This window comes from Oncorhynchus mykiss, chromosome 11 (assembly GCF_057628025.1).
Source record: "Oncorhynchus mykiss isolate SJ-2025 chromosome 11, ASM5762802v1, whole genome shotgun sequence".
NCBI lineage: Eukaryota > Metazoa > Chordata > Actinopteri > Salmoniformes > Salmonidae > Oncorhynchus > Oncorhynchus mykiss.
The window spans coordinates 41,454,114-41,471,042 of NC_143032.1; the positions used below are offsets into that span (position 1 = coordinate 41,454,114).

The 16,929-nt window shown below is 43.5% G+C and overlaps 2 protein-coding genes across 56 annotated transcripts in view; one reads left to right on the plus strand and one right to left on the minus strand.

Annotated features, from left to right (window-relative positions):
- Positions 1-10,391, plus strand: part of LOC110535687 (ataxin-2) — a 37,935-nt gene extending 27,544 nt beyond the window's left edge. For 6 of the 50 annotated variants that reach the window (XM_090190106.1, XM_090190134.1, XM_090190110.1 and 3 more), the window contains 12 exons: positions 27-97; positions 3,583-3,890; positions 4,101-4,167; positions 4,299-4,445; positions 5,349-5,366; positions 5,943-6,015; positions 6,279-6,344; positions 8,271-8,464; positions 8,576-8,729; positions 9,003-9,337; positions 9,500-9,659; positions 10,238-10,391. In XM_090190106.1, the coding sequence (XP_090046232.1) occupies positions 27-97; positions 3,583-3,890; positions 4,101-4,167; positions 4,299-4,445; positions 5,349-5,366; positions 5,943-6,015; positions 6,279-6,344; positions 8,271-8,464; positions 8,576-8,729; positions 9,003-9,337; positions 9,500-9,659; positions 10,238-10,257 (1,613 nt within the window). In that variant the 3' untranslated portion in view covers positions 10,258-10,391. Of the gene's footprint in view, positions 1-26; positions 98-3,582; positions 3,891-4,100; positions 4,168-4,298; positions 4,446-5,348; positions 5,367-5,942; positions 6,063-6,278; positions 6,345-8,270; positions 8,465-8,575; positions 8,730-9,002; positions 9,338-9,499; positions 9,660-10,237 lie in introns of those variants that run through there. The other 44 variants (XM_090190130.1, XM_090190144.1, XM_090190132.1 and 41 more) reach the window with 23 other exon arrangements.
- A 2-nt stretch (positions 10,392-10,393) lies between these two features.
- Positions 10,394-16,929, minus strand: part of LOC110535686 (SH2B adapter protein 3) — a 59,987-nt gene continuing 53,451 nt past the window's right edge. For 2 of the 6 annotated variants that reach the window (XM_021620855.3, XM_021620856.3), the window contains exons 5-8: positions 15,354-15,445; positions 14,642-14,856; positions 14,332-14,497; positions 10,394-14,064 (exon numbers count right to left, since the gene is read on the minus strand). In XM_021620855.3, the coding sequence (XP_021476530.1) occupies positions 13,736-14,064; positions 14,332-14,497; positions 14,642-14,856; positions 15,354-15,445 (802 nt within the window). In that variant the 3' untranslated portion in view covers positions 10,394-13,735. The remainder of the gene's footprint in view (positions 14,065-14,331; positions 14,498-14,641; positions 14,857-15,353; positions 15,446-16,929) is intronic. The other 4 variants (XM_090190156.1, XM_090190155.1, XR_016484479.1 and 1 more) reach the window with 2 other exon arrangements.

A 16,929-nucleotide genomic window follows, 5' to 3' on the forward strand; every position in this document is an offset into this window, starting at 1 on the left:
CTCTCTTTATTTCTCTTTCGCTGCAGGACCCCCCTCCATGGCACCAGACCACAGAAAACAAATAGACAACTTAAAGAAATTTAGTGTTGATTTTAGGGTAAGTTAAGTGTCCTCACTATCAGGCATTTATTGTAGTGTCACTTTCCTTCATTAAGAAGTATTGACAGTAAAATACAGAAGTTGTCACAAAGAATCTTACGGTGTTTCTCAATATACATACTACTGTCTCCCCTCATGTTCTGAGTGCATTCTCAGCAGACGTTCTCTTGAGAATGTTCTTATGTGGAGAATGCATCAAATATTACATTTAGGATAGGGTGTCCAATCAAAAGTGTCTATTTTTACCAATGGGTAAAATAATGTTAATTTTGTAGATAATCCTCTAAGAAAACAAATGGTCCAAACCTCATGTCTCTTTCATAATCTGTTCAAAAGTTTTTACCCTTGTAGGATGGCAAGAGTTTGGGTGACTAAATCAATGGAGGCCAGAGAAAAAGTGGTTAAAAATATCAGCTAGGCTGGATTCTGTGCAATAATTAATGCTACTGACTACCTGACAGGCTCACTTTCCTGTTGAACTCGTCATCTTCTCCGCAGGACATAAAACAATATAGCGGTAAGATGGATATCAATTTTGAGAGACGATGTAGTATTTTAGTATATGCTTTTCATATTTTAAAATTCCATTAAAAATATATATTTCTCAGAAAAACAAGCTGATCTCTGTGAGATGTCAACGGAATGCTGAGCATACGACAAGTTTTTTATTTTCAAAGCCTTTTCTATTGAATTCAGCTCGTGTTATGCTAATTTTTATTTTTGTAACCTGTTGAAACAACTTTTTAAAGACGACAACCACCACAACATGTAAAATTCTCAAGTTGTTCGCCGAAACCTGCACAGATATGGCAACAGAGCTCGGTGCTTATTATCGGATATATTAGGTTATGAAGTACGTTTTTTCTGATATACAAATGTTTGGGGTCACTTAGAAATGTCCTTGTTTTTGAAAGAAAAGCACATGTTTTGTTCATTAAAATAACATCAAACTGATCAGAAATACAGTGTAGACATTGTTAATGTTGTAAATGACTATTGTAGCTGGAAACGGAAGATTTTTGTTATGGAATATCTACATAGGCGTACAGAGGCCCATTATCCGCAACCATCACTCCTGTGTTCCAATGGCACATTGTGTTAGCTAATCAAAGTTTATCATTTTAAAAGGCTAATTGATCATTAGAAAATCCTTGTGCAATTATGTTAGCACCGCTGAAAACTGTTGCGCTCATTAAAGAAGCAATAAAACTGGCCTTCTTTAGACTAGTTGTGTATCTAGAACATCAGCATTTGTGGGTTCGATTACAGGCTCAAAATTGCCAGAAACAGAACTTTCTTCTGGAACTCGTCAGTCTATTCTTGTTCTGAGAAATGAAGGCTATTCCATGCGAGAAATTGCCAAGAAACTGAAGATCTCGTACAACGCTGTGTACTACTCCCTTCACAGAACAGCGCAAACTGGTTCTTAATGAAAGACCCCACTAAACGATTCAGAACATGGTTAATCATATTTGTCTTGGTAAAATGTATTTTAGAACATAAGGATGTTAAATTTAATCACCATAATCACCATCAGAGTGGGCAGAGTGGGTGGACAACCTACATTTGAGAGGCACTCGCACTCCTCCCTGCTGTATTACCTCTCGCTGGCTGCACCTCACCATTTACTGAACCTTTTTCCTGCCAGGACAATGGCAATAGAAACTTTACAAGATACAGTGGGGCAAAAAAGTATTGTCAGCCACCAATTGTGCAAGTTCTCCCACTTAAAAAGATGAGGCCTGTAATTTTCACCATAGGTACACTTCAACTATGACAGACAAAATGAGAAAAATAATCCAGAAAATCACATTGTGGGATTTTTAATGAATTTATTTGCAAATTATGGTGGAAAATAAGTATTTGGTCACCTACAAACAAGTAAGATTTCTGGCTCTCACAGACCTGTAACTTCTTCTTTAAGAGGCTCCTCTGTCCTCCACTCGTTACCTGTATTAATGGCATCTGTTTGAACTTGTTATCAGTATAAAAGACACCTGTCCACAACCTCAAACAGTCACACTCCAAACTCCACTATGGGCAAGACCAAAGAGCTGTCAAAGGACACCAGAAACAAAATTGTAGACCTGCACCAGGCTGGGAAGACTGAATCTGCAATAGGTAAGCAGCTTGGTTTGAAGAAATCAACTGTGGGAGCAATTATTAGGAAATGGAAGACATACAAGACCACTGATAATTTCCCTCGATCTGGGGCTCCACGCAAGATCTCACCCCGTGTGGTCAAAATGATCACAAGAACGATGAGCAAAAATCCCAGAACCACACGGGGGGACCTAGTGAATGACCTGCAGAGAGCTGGGACCAAAGTAACAAAGCCTACCATCAGTAACACACTACACCGCCAGGGACTCAAATCCCGCAGTGCCAGACGTGTCCCCCTGCTTAACCCAGTACATGTCCAGGCCCGTCTGAAGAATGCTAGAGAGCATTTGGATGATCCAGAAGAAGATTGGGAGAATGTCATATGGTCAGATGAAACCAAAATATAACTTTTTGGTAAAAACTCGTTGTGTTTGGAGGACAAAGAATGCTGAGTTGCATCCAAAGAACACCATACCTACTGTGAAGCATGGGGGTGGAAACATCATGCTTTGGGGCTGTTTTTTTGCAAAGGGACCAGGACGACTGATCCGTGTAAAGGAAAGAATGAATGGGGCCATGTATCGTGAGATTTTGAGTGAAAACCTCCTTCCATCAGCAAGGGCATTGAAGATGAAATGTGGCTGGGTCTTTCAGCATGATAATGATCCCAAACACACCGCCCGGGCAACGAAGGAGTGGCTTCGTAAAGGAGCATTTCAAGGTCCTGGAGTGGCCTAGCCAGTCTCCAGATCTCAACCCCGTAGAAAATCTTTGGAGGGAGTTGAAATTCTGTGTTGCCCAGCAACAGCCCCAAAACATCACTGCTCTAGAGGAGATCTGCATGGAGGAATGGGCCAAAATACCAGCAACAGTGTGTGAAAACCTTGTGAAGACTTACAGAAAACATTTGACCTCTGTCACTACCAACAAAGGGTATATAACAAAGTATTGAGAAACTTTTGTTATTGACCAAATACTTATTTTCCACCATAATTTGCAAATAAATTCATAAAAAATCCTACAATGTGATTTTCTGGATTTTTTTTCTAATTTTGTCTGTCATAGATGAAGTGTACCTATGATGAAAATTACAGGCCTCTCTCATCTTTTTAAGTCGGAGAACTTGCACAATTGGTGGCTGACTAAATACTTTTTTTGCCCCACTGTATATACACAAAGAAAATGTTTTACTTCATAATTATCTGCTAGCTGTTTGTGAATCGTAATAATATATCTAGCCAGCTAGTTGGGGGGGAAAACCCAACCTAAAACTAATATTATGCTGTCAATTCTTCGTGGATAGCTAACTACCAATTCTTCATTGCTAGTCGTATTGACTTACTATCGGCTTGCGATCAAAACGCTCTTTCTCTCGCTCAGTTGCAGTCCAGCTCGAACCCAGATCCACAGTTTGAGCAGATGACCAAGCCTCCACCAGATGCCGCGGGAGAGAAGCCCAAGGAGCTTCCTCTGGACAAGGGTTTGGAGGGGTCTGAGGAGGGCAACGTGGCCCCCACCGGGAGCAGCAAGGCAGGCAGCCCTGGAGCACCATCCTCCTCTACCCTCTGTCCTGCCCCGGAGCAGAAGAAGGGGCCTGACGTGACCTCGCAGGGTGTCCAGACGTCTGCACCCACCTTCAGCGGAGGGGCCAAGCCTGAGGACAAAGAAGAAAAGGAGCCAATCAAAGAGTGAGTGTCATGGCCACGTATTTGCTCCCATTATTTCTATTTGAGTTGGTGTTTTAGAATGGGCCTCTTTGAGGGTAAGCACAAATAACGGAACGTGGCTCAAAAAGACAACTGACCAGCGAAAAATGTATCATCCTTGAACTCAAGGGATTGCTCACGTTGAGGGAAAAAATGATTTTCTCTTAACTGTTCTTTTTTCCCGGTCCGCAGTCAAATCATAAAGTCGACTCTCAATCCTAATGCCCATGAGTTCAAACCCAGGGTGTTCAATACTCAGGTTAGTTGTCTGACTGCCCGAGTAACTATTCTCATCCTGCTTTTTGACTTTGCCACTTGACAGACATTCCTTTTTAAGCTGTAGTGACTTTTATAGAGTTTCCCTGTCGTGTGTGTGTGTGTGGCCTGCAGCACAAACCGGCCACCACTCCAACCCCCCCGCGGCCACAGGGCCAGCCCAGCCCCTCCATCGTGGTGCAGCAGCCCCAACAAGTCTACAGCCAGACGGTCTGCTTCCCCCAGATGTACCCTCTGACCCCAGTCAGCCCTGGAGTTCAGGTGAGACACATGCACACACTCTCCATCCCACCTGCATGCCTCTGCAGCTCAGAAGAGTACTTGTGGAAGCTCAGACATACCCTTGAATGATAATTGGTTCATGATTGGCATGCAGAGTTCCTAAGCAGCAAGGAAAATGTATGAGTGTTCTAAAATATTTAGTTGGCCTCCTTTCCCGTCATATCTCTCACTGTTGTCCTCTCCTCTCTGTTGCATCTCTCTCCTTGCAAGGAATGTATCATGCAACAGGAGGGGGGGGGGGGGGGGGGGGGGGTGTATTTGTGTGGTCCAGCTGAATTTGGATATGCAGTTGTGGCATGCACTTGTTAGAGGCTCTCTCCTCTCACTTTGGCCTGTCTGGTCACCGTTTCACCATTCCACACTTTGGCCTGTCTGGTCACCGTTTCACCATTCCCCACTTTGAGCGGTCTTCACCATTCCACAGCCATAAACTCATCGTCATGTACAGTAGCCTATTGCTTGTTTATATTGGTTTGTGACATTTCCAGAGTCTTTAGGTTGGTTCAAGTCGAGGTTGAATTAATGTTTTCTCTGACTTGAATGTCTCATTCTTAAACTTTTGTGTAGCCTTGAAGATAAGTGTTTTGTTATAGGGTAGTTGGAAGTAATATAGAGCTCTGAGTGAATGCAGTTTGTGAGACAAGTTAATCTGTTGTGAAATAATATAATGGTGTGATTGTGATTTCTCTGGAGTCGCTGTCGCTAAGTGATTTATTGTTCTAAAATATATTTTGGTTTTGAATTTGCTATAAGAAATTGTTGGTAATCCAACATCATCGGTCATTTGAGTTCAGAGTAATTTCCTGGTTAAAGAAAAAAAAACGAGCAACTAAAGAATGGTTCTTTTTTTTTTCTTTTCTCCCTTTCCTCTCTCTCCATTAGAAAAGCATTATCTGGAAGGTTCGTGCATTTCTTAAGCTATCTACTTGTTTCTTACCTTTTTTGCCAAAATCCGTATGAGATGTTTTGCTTGCTTGAATATGTCTCATCAGATGTTGGTTTGCCAATTTGTTATTGCAATTGGCAATAGTTATCAAGAACTTAACCTCATTCTTGTTTTAACAGCTTTCTTAAGTGACATTCTTACTCTTTCTCCCAGGCCTAGAATAATATGACTAGTATTATGCCATTCTTGCTCAGAGTTTACAAACACTGACGCAATGCAGAGCAATTCTCACGTCTTTATTTGATAAGCCTTCATTAATGTTTGCAGATAGATATAGAATAAGAAGTGCATGGTCATCCAGGTTAGTAAATGGGCTATGTTGGAACCCATTGGTGGACAGCTGCACTGTATCCATGTGGCCTAAGGTAATTACCCAGCCAACCTTTCTTCTCACTTCAAGTCCACACGGCATGCTGTGAACAAGGAGTGAGGGTGGATGAGAAGGGAGTCAAAAGTTGAAAGGGTGGGGGTCGGAGAATCAATGGAAGGTTTCAGTTAGCTAAACGTTTGCTTCTGATCTCATCTCTCAGTCTCCAGCCATGTACCATGTCCAGATGCCTCATATGACGGTGAGCCAGTCCAAGCCCTACAGACCAGGTAAAGGTGAGAATGCTCACTGCCAACTCTGTCTGTCCCTGTCTTCACTAATTGCACAGTTCAGCATCTGGGTATGTCCGACACACAAATACGTATGGAGTCGAATGGATGGAGTCAAAAGAGAATAAGATCACGTGTGCAGGTACATTAGATATTGCTGTCTAGTCTGCTGGGAAGCGAACTGCTGGGGAGCTGCTCTGATTAACAGTGCTTTTGGAGACCATGTCATAGGGTAAATTCAGTACTGTAGACTAATATTGAATCTCCAGCCATGTACCATGTCCAGATGCCTCATATGACGGTGAGCCAGTCCAAGCCCTACAGACCAGGTAAAGGTGAGAATGCTCACTGCCAACTCTGTCTGTCCCTGTCTTCACTAATTGCACAGTTCAGCATCTGGGTATGTCCGACACACAAATACGTATGGAGTCGAATGGATGGAGTCAAAAGAGAATAAGATCACGTGTGCAGGTACATTAGATATTGCTGTCTAGTCTGCTGGGAAGCGAACTGCTGGGGAGCTGCTCTGATTAACAGTGCTTTTGGAGACCATGTCATAGGGTAAATTCAGTACTGTAGACTAATATTGAATTTAAGAAGGCTGTGGACCCCCCCCCCCCCGTGCACATACAGTTGAAGTCGGAAGTTTACTTACACCTTAGCCAAATGCATTTAAACTCAGTTTTTCACAATTCCTGACATTTAATCCTCGTAAAAATTCCCTGTCTTAGGTCAGTTAGGTCACCACTTTATTTTAAGAATATGAAATATCAGAATAATAGTAGAGTGATTTATTTCAGCTTTTATTTCTTTCATCACATTCCCAGTGGGTCAGAAGTTTACTTGCACTCAATTAGTATTTGGTAGCATTGCCTTCTAAATTGTTTAACTTGGGTCAAACGTTTCGGGTTGCCTTCCACAAGCTTCCCACAGTGCGTTTGGCCCATTCCTCCTGACAGAGCTGGTGTAATTGAGTCAGGTTTGTAGGCCTCCTTGCTCATACATGCTTTTTCAGTTCTGCCCACAAATTCTCTATGGGATTGAGGTTAGGGCTTTGTGATGGCCACTCCAATACCTTGACTTTGTTGTCCTTAAGCCATTTTGCCACAACTTTGGAAGTATGCTTGGGGTCATTGTCCATTTGGAAGAGGCATTTGTGAGCAAGCTGTAACTTCCTAACTGATGTCGCTTCAATATATCCACATAATCTTCCCTCCTCATGAAGCCATCTATTTTGTGAAGTGCACCAGTCCCTCCTGCAGCAAAGCGCCCACACAACATGATGCTTCCACCCCTGGGATGGTGTTCTTCGGCTTGCAAGCATCCCCCTTTTTCCTCCAAACATAACGATGGTCATTATGGCCAAACAGTTCTATTTCTGTTTCATCAGACCAGAGGACATTTCTCCAAAACGTACGATCCTTGTCCCCATGTGCAGTTGTAATCCATAGTCTGGATTTTTTTTATGGCGGTTTTGAAGTAGTTGCTTCTTCCTTGTTGAGCGGCCTTTCAGGTTATGTGGATATAGGACTAGTTTTACTGTGGCTATAGATAGTTTTGTACCTGTTTCCTCCAGCATCTTCACATCGTCCTTTGCTGTTCTTCTGGGATTGATTTTAACTTTTTCCACCAAAGTAAGTTCATCTCTAGTAGACAGAACACGTCTCCTTCCTAAGCAGTATGACGGCTGCGTGGTTCCATGGTGTTTATACTTGCGTACTATTGTTTGTACAGATGAACGTGGTATCTTCAGGCGTTTGGAAGTTTCTCCCAAGGATGAACCAGACTTGTGGAGGTCTATAAATGTTTTTTTCTGAGGTCTTGGCTGATTTCTTTTGATTTTCCCATGATGTCGAGCAAAGAGGCACTGAGTTTGAAGGTAGGCCTTGAAATACATCCACAGGTACACCTCCAATTGACTCAAATAATATGAATTAGCCAGAACCTTCTAAAGCCATGATATCATGTTCTGGAATTTTCCAAGCTGTTTCAAGGCACAGTCAACTTCGTGTATGTAAACCCCTGACTCACTGGAATTGTGATACAATGAAATAATCTGTCTGTAAACAATTGTTGGAAAAATTACGTGTGTCATGCACAAAGTAGATGTCCTAACTGACTTGCCAAGACTATAGTTTGTTAACAAGACATTTGTGGAATGGTTGAAAAATGAGTGTTAATGACTCCAACCTAACTGTATGTAAACTTCCAACTTCAACTTTCCTGTAATCCTGGATGTTGTGTTCCACTGGCTGTTGCAGTAGCCAACATGCCCCAGCAGAGGTCAGACCAGCACCACCCCCAGGGCACACCCACAATGATGCACCCAGCCCAAGCCGCGGGGCCGCCCATTGTGGCCCAAAGCCCCACCTATTCAGCCCAGTACTTCACCTGCAGCCCACAGCAGTTTACCAGCCAGCAACTGATGCAGCAGATGCCCCACTACCAGTCACAGGTAACAATCTGCCAAAATTACAACTCGACTCACAGCTTTCCACGGTCCATAAAGGTATCACAAAAGATTGGCATGTATGCCTTTAAGTCATTAGCAGTGTATTGTGAATAGGGCACAAGCAATGTGTGCCCCCCCCAGGCCCAGCATGTGTTCAGCCCGGTGATGCAGAGTCAGGCCAGGATGATGGCCCCTCCCAACCACGGCCAGCCCGGCCATCTGGTCTCCTCCACCACCCAGTATGGCGAGCAGACTCACACCATGTATGGTAAGCAACGCCCCCCACCACCCTCTGTGTGTCACTCTATTGTCACTTTGTTTAGTCTTCTGTCTTTGTGTACTTTATCTTGGCACACAGAACAAAATTAACTACATAATTTATGTTCTGGGACCGGAAGTTGAGAGATTTGTAATAGCGTTGCATACTCACCCCAGTTAAAAAAAAAATATGTACGTTTAGATAACTTTCTTGTGGTAAAGCAAACACTCTACATTCAATCTGGTCCATGCCAATAACCCAGTCTTTGTTTTGTGCTTCCAGTGTCACAAGGCCCCATGCCGCAGCAGTACCAGCACCCCCAACCCTCGGCCACGCCCACAGGCCAGGCCCAGCAGGGCGGGCAGCATGGGGGAAACCACCCGGCTCCCAGCCCCGTCCAACAGCACCAGGCTGCAGCCGCCCAGGCCCTGCACATGGGCAACCAGCCCCAGCAGCAGATGTACCAGGCCCTGGCCCCTACCCCGCCCTCCATGACCTCGGGGACCAACCCCCAGTCCCCCCAGGGCAGCTTCCCCTCGGCCCAGCAGGCCGTCTACCTCCACCCCCAGCAGATGCAGCACGGCTACAACCCCTCCCACATGGCCCACATGCAGCAGGTGAGCTCCACCTTCAGAAGCCCTTCACTTCACTCTGAGTACATACTATATGAACAGGTTAGTGGTCCCAGGAACAAAAACACAAAACCTTTTTATGGAGTCAGTAACAGTTGTATGTATCTCTTTCTACTAATGTTCTCTCTCGCTTTCTCTTCCTCCTAGGCCCATATGCAGTCTGGGATGGTTCCCTCCCACCCTGGCCACCCTCAGATGATGCTGATGGCCACCCAGCAGCCAGGCGGCCCCCAACTCCCCCAGAATGCCCTCAACCCCATCCCAGTGTCCTCCACTACACACTTCTCTTACTTGGCACACCCCCAAGGTACATCACCCCATCCCTATATGCCTCAGGGGTGGGACTATTCTAATCACCTGACATATGTCTCTGTACTGCTTGTTCAACTAAACACACTTCCAAGTATTAAATTGGGGCAAATATGTTTGTTCATCACGTCAATGTTTGATCTAATTTTCCCCAGCCTTATCGTTAATGATACATTTAGCTCCTTAACAGCTTCTACCCCCAAGCCATAAGACTGCTGAACAACTGATGAAATGGCCATCCGGACTATTTACACTGCCCCCCCTTGTTTTTACACTGCTGCTACTCGCTGTTTATTATCTATGCATAGTCACTTTACAAATTACCTCGACTAAACTGTACCCCCACACATTGACTCAGTACCGGTACCCCCGGTATATTGTCTCGTTATTGTTATGTACATTGTTACTTTTTGATTGATTAGAATTTTTTACTTCATTTAGTAAATATTTTAACGCTCTTTCTTGAACTGCATTGTTGGTTAAGGGCTTGTAAAGTAAGCATTTCACATTTGATGATAAATATTCTAACCACGACTGGCCAATTTCACTGATTTCCTCCGTTTTGTGTCCCTCCAGTGCAACAGCACCATCAGTAGCAGCTGTGGAGGGTGCTACTGAGAACATGGACCCCTTATCCAGCCCTCGCTCTCTTCAAGGGTCTTGACGCAGATCTCTCGTCATGCTACTACACATTCTTTCCTCTCCCAGTCATAAAGAATGTTCCACAGGTTGTTGCATTGGAGAGGTTTTATTAATAACAAAGGATACCCTTTCTCTTCCCCCCACACACACCTTTTTAAGAAACCTGCAGAGGGTCCCTAATGAAACTTGATTCAGCTTGCCAATTGAGAGAAAGATAAAATGATCTGCACCTTGATATGGAAATTCTTCCTACTTAAACAGTGTTACTGTTTAACAGCTGCTGCATTCAAGACTTCAGAACAGGTTTTAGCCAAACTAAAACTAATTAAAATCTTCCTGTAATTAATAACAAGTTTGGCCTAAAGGACAAACATTATTAATTGTGATCCCACTTCTCACCTGACCATTATGTAACTTTTACTTTGTAGATAATATAAATAATTTAAAACATTTGGGGGAAAAATAAACTTAAAAAAAAAAAAAACAGCTGTATTGGCAGTCGTGTTTTTTTGCGTTCTATGTATAATCAAGTGTTAATTTTGTAATGCCACTCATTGATGTCTAAAGAAAATTAGGGATAGGTTTGTCAGACTGTTACGAATTACAATTAAATTCCAGTAAATATGCATTGTAGTTAAATTGGTCCAAAGTCAGTTGCAAATGGCCAAGCAAGGTTCACACGTAAGAACGGGCATCGGCAAGAATTTGTGACCATCTGGTCCCTATCCCGTTGATTTTAGAGGGTGGTATATGACCATCCTTAAAAAAATATCTGCGAGGTTAGAACCTGTGACCTAGCCTAGTACACTGCACCAGCATAGATAAGGCTGCTCAGTAAGTCATTTAGAATAATTATCGCCCTCCAACCTACCATCCTTAAAGGCCTTTATTTGACGCTCACCTGTAAACTCCACCCCCTGACCTGTCACTAAGCTCTGTCCACTGCTTTCATTTAACAAATCAATGTATCCCTGACTACTTCTGGAGGTGAGTCTATACTGGTCTTAATGTCAGCAGAATGTGAATGAGATCAGGATGCAGGTTGCCACCAGGTATAAACAACGCTCATGGTTCACTCACTTTCACATCCCAGTTCTATTTGAACCCCAGCCCCCTCTGTTCACAGATCTGAAAGGACTAGACCGGTGAAAGCATTATAGGGCTATGTGCAGGAGCCATACAATGCTGTTTTATACGTCAGAGACCTGTCAAAGTAATATTTGCAGAAAAACAAGCTTTTTCATAGTCACAAAAATGCTGTTGTAGGTACATTTTTTGGGGGTTAGCTTTTATATTTTCAAAAGTCAAATATACAGTTGATATAATTTAGAATGCTTATAACTTAGGGAAATGTAACAATTGATCAAAGATTGACAGATGGAAAGCTTTGGTTTAATGGAATGTTTAGTGCTAATACATAACATAACAGTATTGAGAAGACACATTTAAATCAGTTGAACTTGAACAATGTCAGATTGCTTGACTGACCGGGCAAAATAAATGCATGTCAGCAAATGTTCTAATACATGGGCCTGAGGTACGTTGGGGCCATTTTGGAGTATAAAACTAACCTGATATGTGCAGACAGACTGGTGTTGCTCACTCTTCAACACCTGTCTACAGTAGTGGAATGCACTAAGCTTGCCAGAACTCTTGGTGTGATTTGTTTTCCCAATATGATTGAGTGCAAAGACAATGTACAGGTTAATTAAGCTATAATATAAAGCGTTCAATGTGCCATAGGCTAAATTATTGGAAATACCTAATTTATTGCACTAAGTTCAAACACATCACGCCCTGAGGTTCAAAGCAACAGCAGTTTTCAGGCAAGGCACAGCCTTTCTGGCTACAGGTCAAAGGGACTGATAAGTCAATGATACCGTTGCTTTCCTTACGCATTTGCAGAACAGATTGGGGTTTGGGATTAGTTTCAATTTAAGCACAGGAAACAAACCATACTTGTCTGCAATTGTCTAACCTTTGACAAAGTCAGTTTCAATATCGGAAGGTACCTGATTAAAAACTATTGTAAAATTCCTTGATAGATTTTTAGCTGGGTCATGCAATGAAAAAGACATCTCCTTTTAGGGCAAGTTGATGTCCTGGTCATTTAAAAAGGAAATCAACATGCCTTTGTGCATTTCTATGATAAGAAATAAACATGACCATAAATACTGTAGGACTTCTAGGGGGTAAGCTGTACAACTCAATGATTAAGGTTTCACTGCTAAGTTAGTGTTAGGCAAGGGAAAGATGTCCATACAGGAAAAGTGATGGGTACTGGTATGTTAAAGAAAGTTTAATTAATAAACAAAAATGTACACCAGAACGGTTGCTTACATAAAATGTGTTAAGGGGCCATTCACACGAGGGTTCTTAGTAAAAGCTAGGGAGTGCAGTCTTTTCCTCACACTTTCTTTGGTGACGTTTGTCTCTTTCAAGAACTCGCTGATTAAGAAGCCATAGAGGGGAAACATTTAACTAGCAGAAAATAAATGCCTTCAGAAAGGTCCAGCTTTGTCCTTGAGTCGTAGAGCTGGAGAGAACAATGTTAAGATGAAAGAAGTTAATGCTATGAAGGTAAGGACTTTAATGCTAACAGGAAATTAACATGCTAATATTTTGCCCCATACACATTCAAGTTGTACAATACAGGTACAATGCTTGTGATACAACAGAGTTTTGCACAATGGTTGTGTAAACATGTTTGGGCAGACAAAGTGTTGTATCACGAACATTTCACACAATGTGTTATATAAGAGTTGTGCACAGGGCTTGAGAGTCGAGGCTGTGGAGGGGAACAGGGATTCTAGAATAGGGTGTGTCCCCTCCCGACCTCTTTCTTTATGGGGTTAACTCCCTTGTTCAGTCCCGTCTCGGGAGGTTTAACGTCAATACATACCCCAACAGTGAGACTGGACCAAACCTACGTGGAAGGCTCCACACAGTTTGTTAGGTTCCTTTTTCAACACCTTCGGTTTTCCCCAAAAAATAGTCAGCGAATTAAAATACACAATGTACAGAATGTGTGCATTTCAAATACACAGGGTATCATTAGAATACACTATAAAATGGAGTGTGTGTGTGGAGGGGAGGAAGTGTTGCCCAACGCTTCAGGGCCCTTAAACAGACCCCTATTAAAGGGGAGGGAGAGGCAGTGAGGGTGCCCCGCTCCCCTGCCTGAGGGAAGACCTTCCACATCAGTGCCACTCACTCCCATGTAGCAACATCCCTTAAAACAACGACATCTGCTTTATAAAATGAGAATAATCATATAACAATATTAAACACTTTCCTAAAAATACATTCATAATGAACTCTGTCGACCTCAACTTGGGCATACACGTTCACTCATGAGTCCATCTGGCACTTGCTTGGAGTTTTGCGGTGACCTCTGGGCCAGCTGTGACAGGGAGAAAGGGAGTCGGCCGGTCAGAGGAACATGTACTGGTTGTCGATGGCCCGCTTGCGGCCCCTGTCTGGCTCCAGTTCGTAGTCGGAGTCTCGCTGAGTAAAGGGTGGGTGGGGGTTGGGGTGACGCAGTAGGGGTCTGCGGCCCACCGACTCGCTCCGACGCAGGGGACCCGAGGTGGGGAGGTCTGGGAGGGGAGCGGTGTATAGATGAGGGTGTCCGGGCTGGGGCAGGGGGCCTGCTGAGGGGAGCAGGCTGGGGCAGATGGCAGGGCTGCAATGGGCCAGGCTGGGCTCGGAGCTCCAGCAGTTCAGGGAGAAGGGAACCAGAACAGCCGCTGAAATCTGACCTGAGAGAGAGGACACAATGACATAACATTATTTATGCTGACATAAAGGATTTCACTTGTAACATCCTGTGCGGATTCCCATATACTTTATATCCAAGTAGTTGTTTACGGCACATCTATAATAAAATTGTATTTTCTTTGTGTGCAATTTAAACAAAAATACATTTATGTAAAGTTAAGTGTTAGCAGTAGCCCTAAGTTCAAAAGTATTGGTGGGGGTGGGTGTTTGTGTCCAGTGTAGGTCAGGGGTCAGTGACGAGGGCTCACCTTGGGAGTTAGCCACCACGAAGCTTGAGAGGGTGACGTCACAGGCAGTGCCACACTCCAGGGGTATGGGGTAGAGGCGAAAGTGACTGAGCATGTCCATGACGGATGGGAAGCGCAGGTGCTGCACCCTACACTGACCCCACTCTGTTAGAGACAGACGCAGGTGCTGCAGAAAGAGAGAGGCGGAGGGAGATACAGCGACATGAACAACAATGTCAATTATGCTTTTATTCAGATATCTTCATGATATCAAAAACTAAGAAGGTATTCTTCTAGAACCTATGGTAGATCCAAGGTGTGTGCACCCCACCTTGGCCTTGCTCTGGTAGTTGAAGGTGAGGACGTAGTCTCCGCGGCGAGTCTCACTCTGCCTCACTAGGAACACTCCATGGCCCTCCAGGCCCAAGTTCTGGACCAGGTGGGCTGCCTTGACCCGCGAGATGGGCCCGTGGAACCAGGGGTATGAACACAGGAAGTGGTCAGTCTTATGGAACACCTGCTCCGAGAGGGCAAAGGTCGCAGTTCCTAGTGGGGGGACAACAAGGGAAGTGTAAGAATAGAATGTAACATGGTCATTTAGCAGACCCTTTGACCCACAAATAGCTCATCTTTTGGGGGGGTACACCCACTGGATAGTTGCAGTGAAATTTGTTATTTAACAGGGTCAGCCATAGTAGTATGGTGTAGTATAGTCGTATAGAGCAAAATTGGGATTAATTGCCTTGTTCAAGGGAAAATCGACAAAATACTGATTACCTTGTTGACTCGGGTATTCAAACCACCAACCTTTCTGTTACTGGTCCAACACTAACCCCTAGGCTACCTGTCGCCCTGCCGGAATGTTCATAAGATATACATGTAGCCCATGCAGGAATCATACCCACAACTCTACAAACAGTTACAAGTGACTGGGCCAACCACTACAGCATCATTTCAAACATAAAGATACAATATCATCCTGAGATATTAATTGTTACACACTTCCAGGTTGGGGTCCGACCCTTCCTGTCCCTGACACCCACCCTGACTCCCTGACTCGGAGTTCCCTCTCCGTTTGGCCATCGCAGCATTGTCCACAGGGTAGGTTAGGAGCTCCAAATCCACACTGCCAGACCTGTGTAATAAACAATGACTTCAGTTAGCAGCAGCCAATCCAGACTGGGCTAAAATGTTAGCCCATCCTTCTTGACATGACGCTGCCATCAACTGCACAAGGCTGAAATGTACTATGTAAATAAATAATTAGATTTTTCCATTGCGTTAATGATGGCGGACTGATTGATACATCTTTTCAAGATGAGTGACGAGAAGAGAATCGTCTAGCCCAGGGGTGGGCAATTCCAGTCCTCGAGTGCCTGATTGGTGTCACAGTTTTGCCTCAGCCCCAGCTAACACACTTGACTCCAATAATCACCTAATCATGATCTTCAGTATAGAATGCAATTTGATTAATCACCTGTGTTTGCTAGGGATTTAGCCCATTGGGTATCTCACGACAACCCCATATGCCATGTCTTGAAATATGCAGACAGATGGATTAAAAGTAAGTGTACATTGTATACTGAACAAAAATATAAATGCAATATGTAAAGTGCTGGTCCCATGTTTCATGAGCTGAAATAAAATATCCCAGACATTTCTCACACTCACATAAAAAGCTTATTTCTCTCAAATGTTGTGCACAATTGTGGTTACATCCGTGTTAGTGTCCGATTCTCATTTGCCAAGATAATCCATCCACCTGAAAGGTGTGGCATATCAGGAAGTTGATTAACCTGCATGATCATTACACAGGTGCATCTTGTACTGGGCACAGTAAAAGGCCACTCTAAAATGTGCAGTTTTGTCACACAACACAATGCGACAGATGTCTCAAGTTGACGGAGTGTGCAATTGGCATGCTGACTGCAGGAATGTCCACCAGAGCAGTTGCCAGAGAATGTTAATTTCTCTATCATAAGCCGCCGCCAACATTGTTTTAGAGAATTTGGCAGTATGTCCAACCGGCCTCAAAACCACAGACCACGTGTATGGCATCGTGTGGGTAAGCGGTTTGCTGATGTCAACATTGTAAACAGAGTGGTATGGGCAGTTATAAGATACGGACAATGAACACAACTGCATTTTATCGATGGCAGTTTGAATGCACAAAAATACTGTGACGAGAACCTGAAGCCCATTGTGAGGCCCATTTTTTTTTTTTAAAGGTATCTGTTTTCCCAGTCATGTGAAATCCATAGATTAGGGTCTAATTTATTTATTTCAATTTACTGATTTCCTCATATGAACTGCAACTCTGTAAAATTAAATTGTTAAATGTTGCATTTACATTTTTGTTCAGCTAACTTTCTAGGTCCGACCATAACTTTTGGACTTCATACCATTCCCAAGTATTCTCATTTATCAGGATGCATACACCACTACTGTTACTACAGTAGGTGGCAGCATGGGCCTCTCCAATCCAGCTCCTCTTTAAATAATACATTTCTCTCTTTTTTTAAAATGTAACTCTTGCAAGAAAAAGAGATTGTCAGCAGATGTGGTTAAGTGTTCGACAACCATATGCTTTCCCCCCCCATCATGGAGCCCTATTTATAT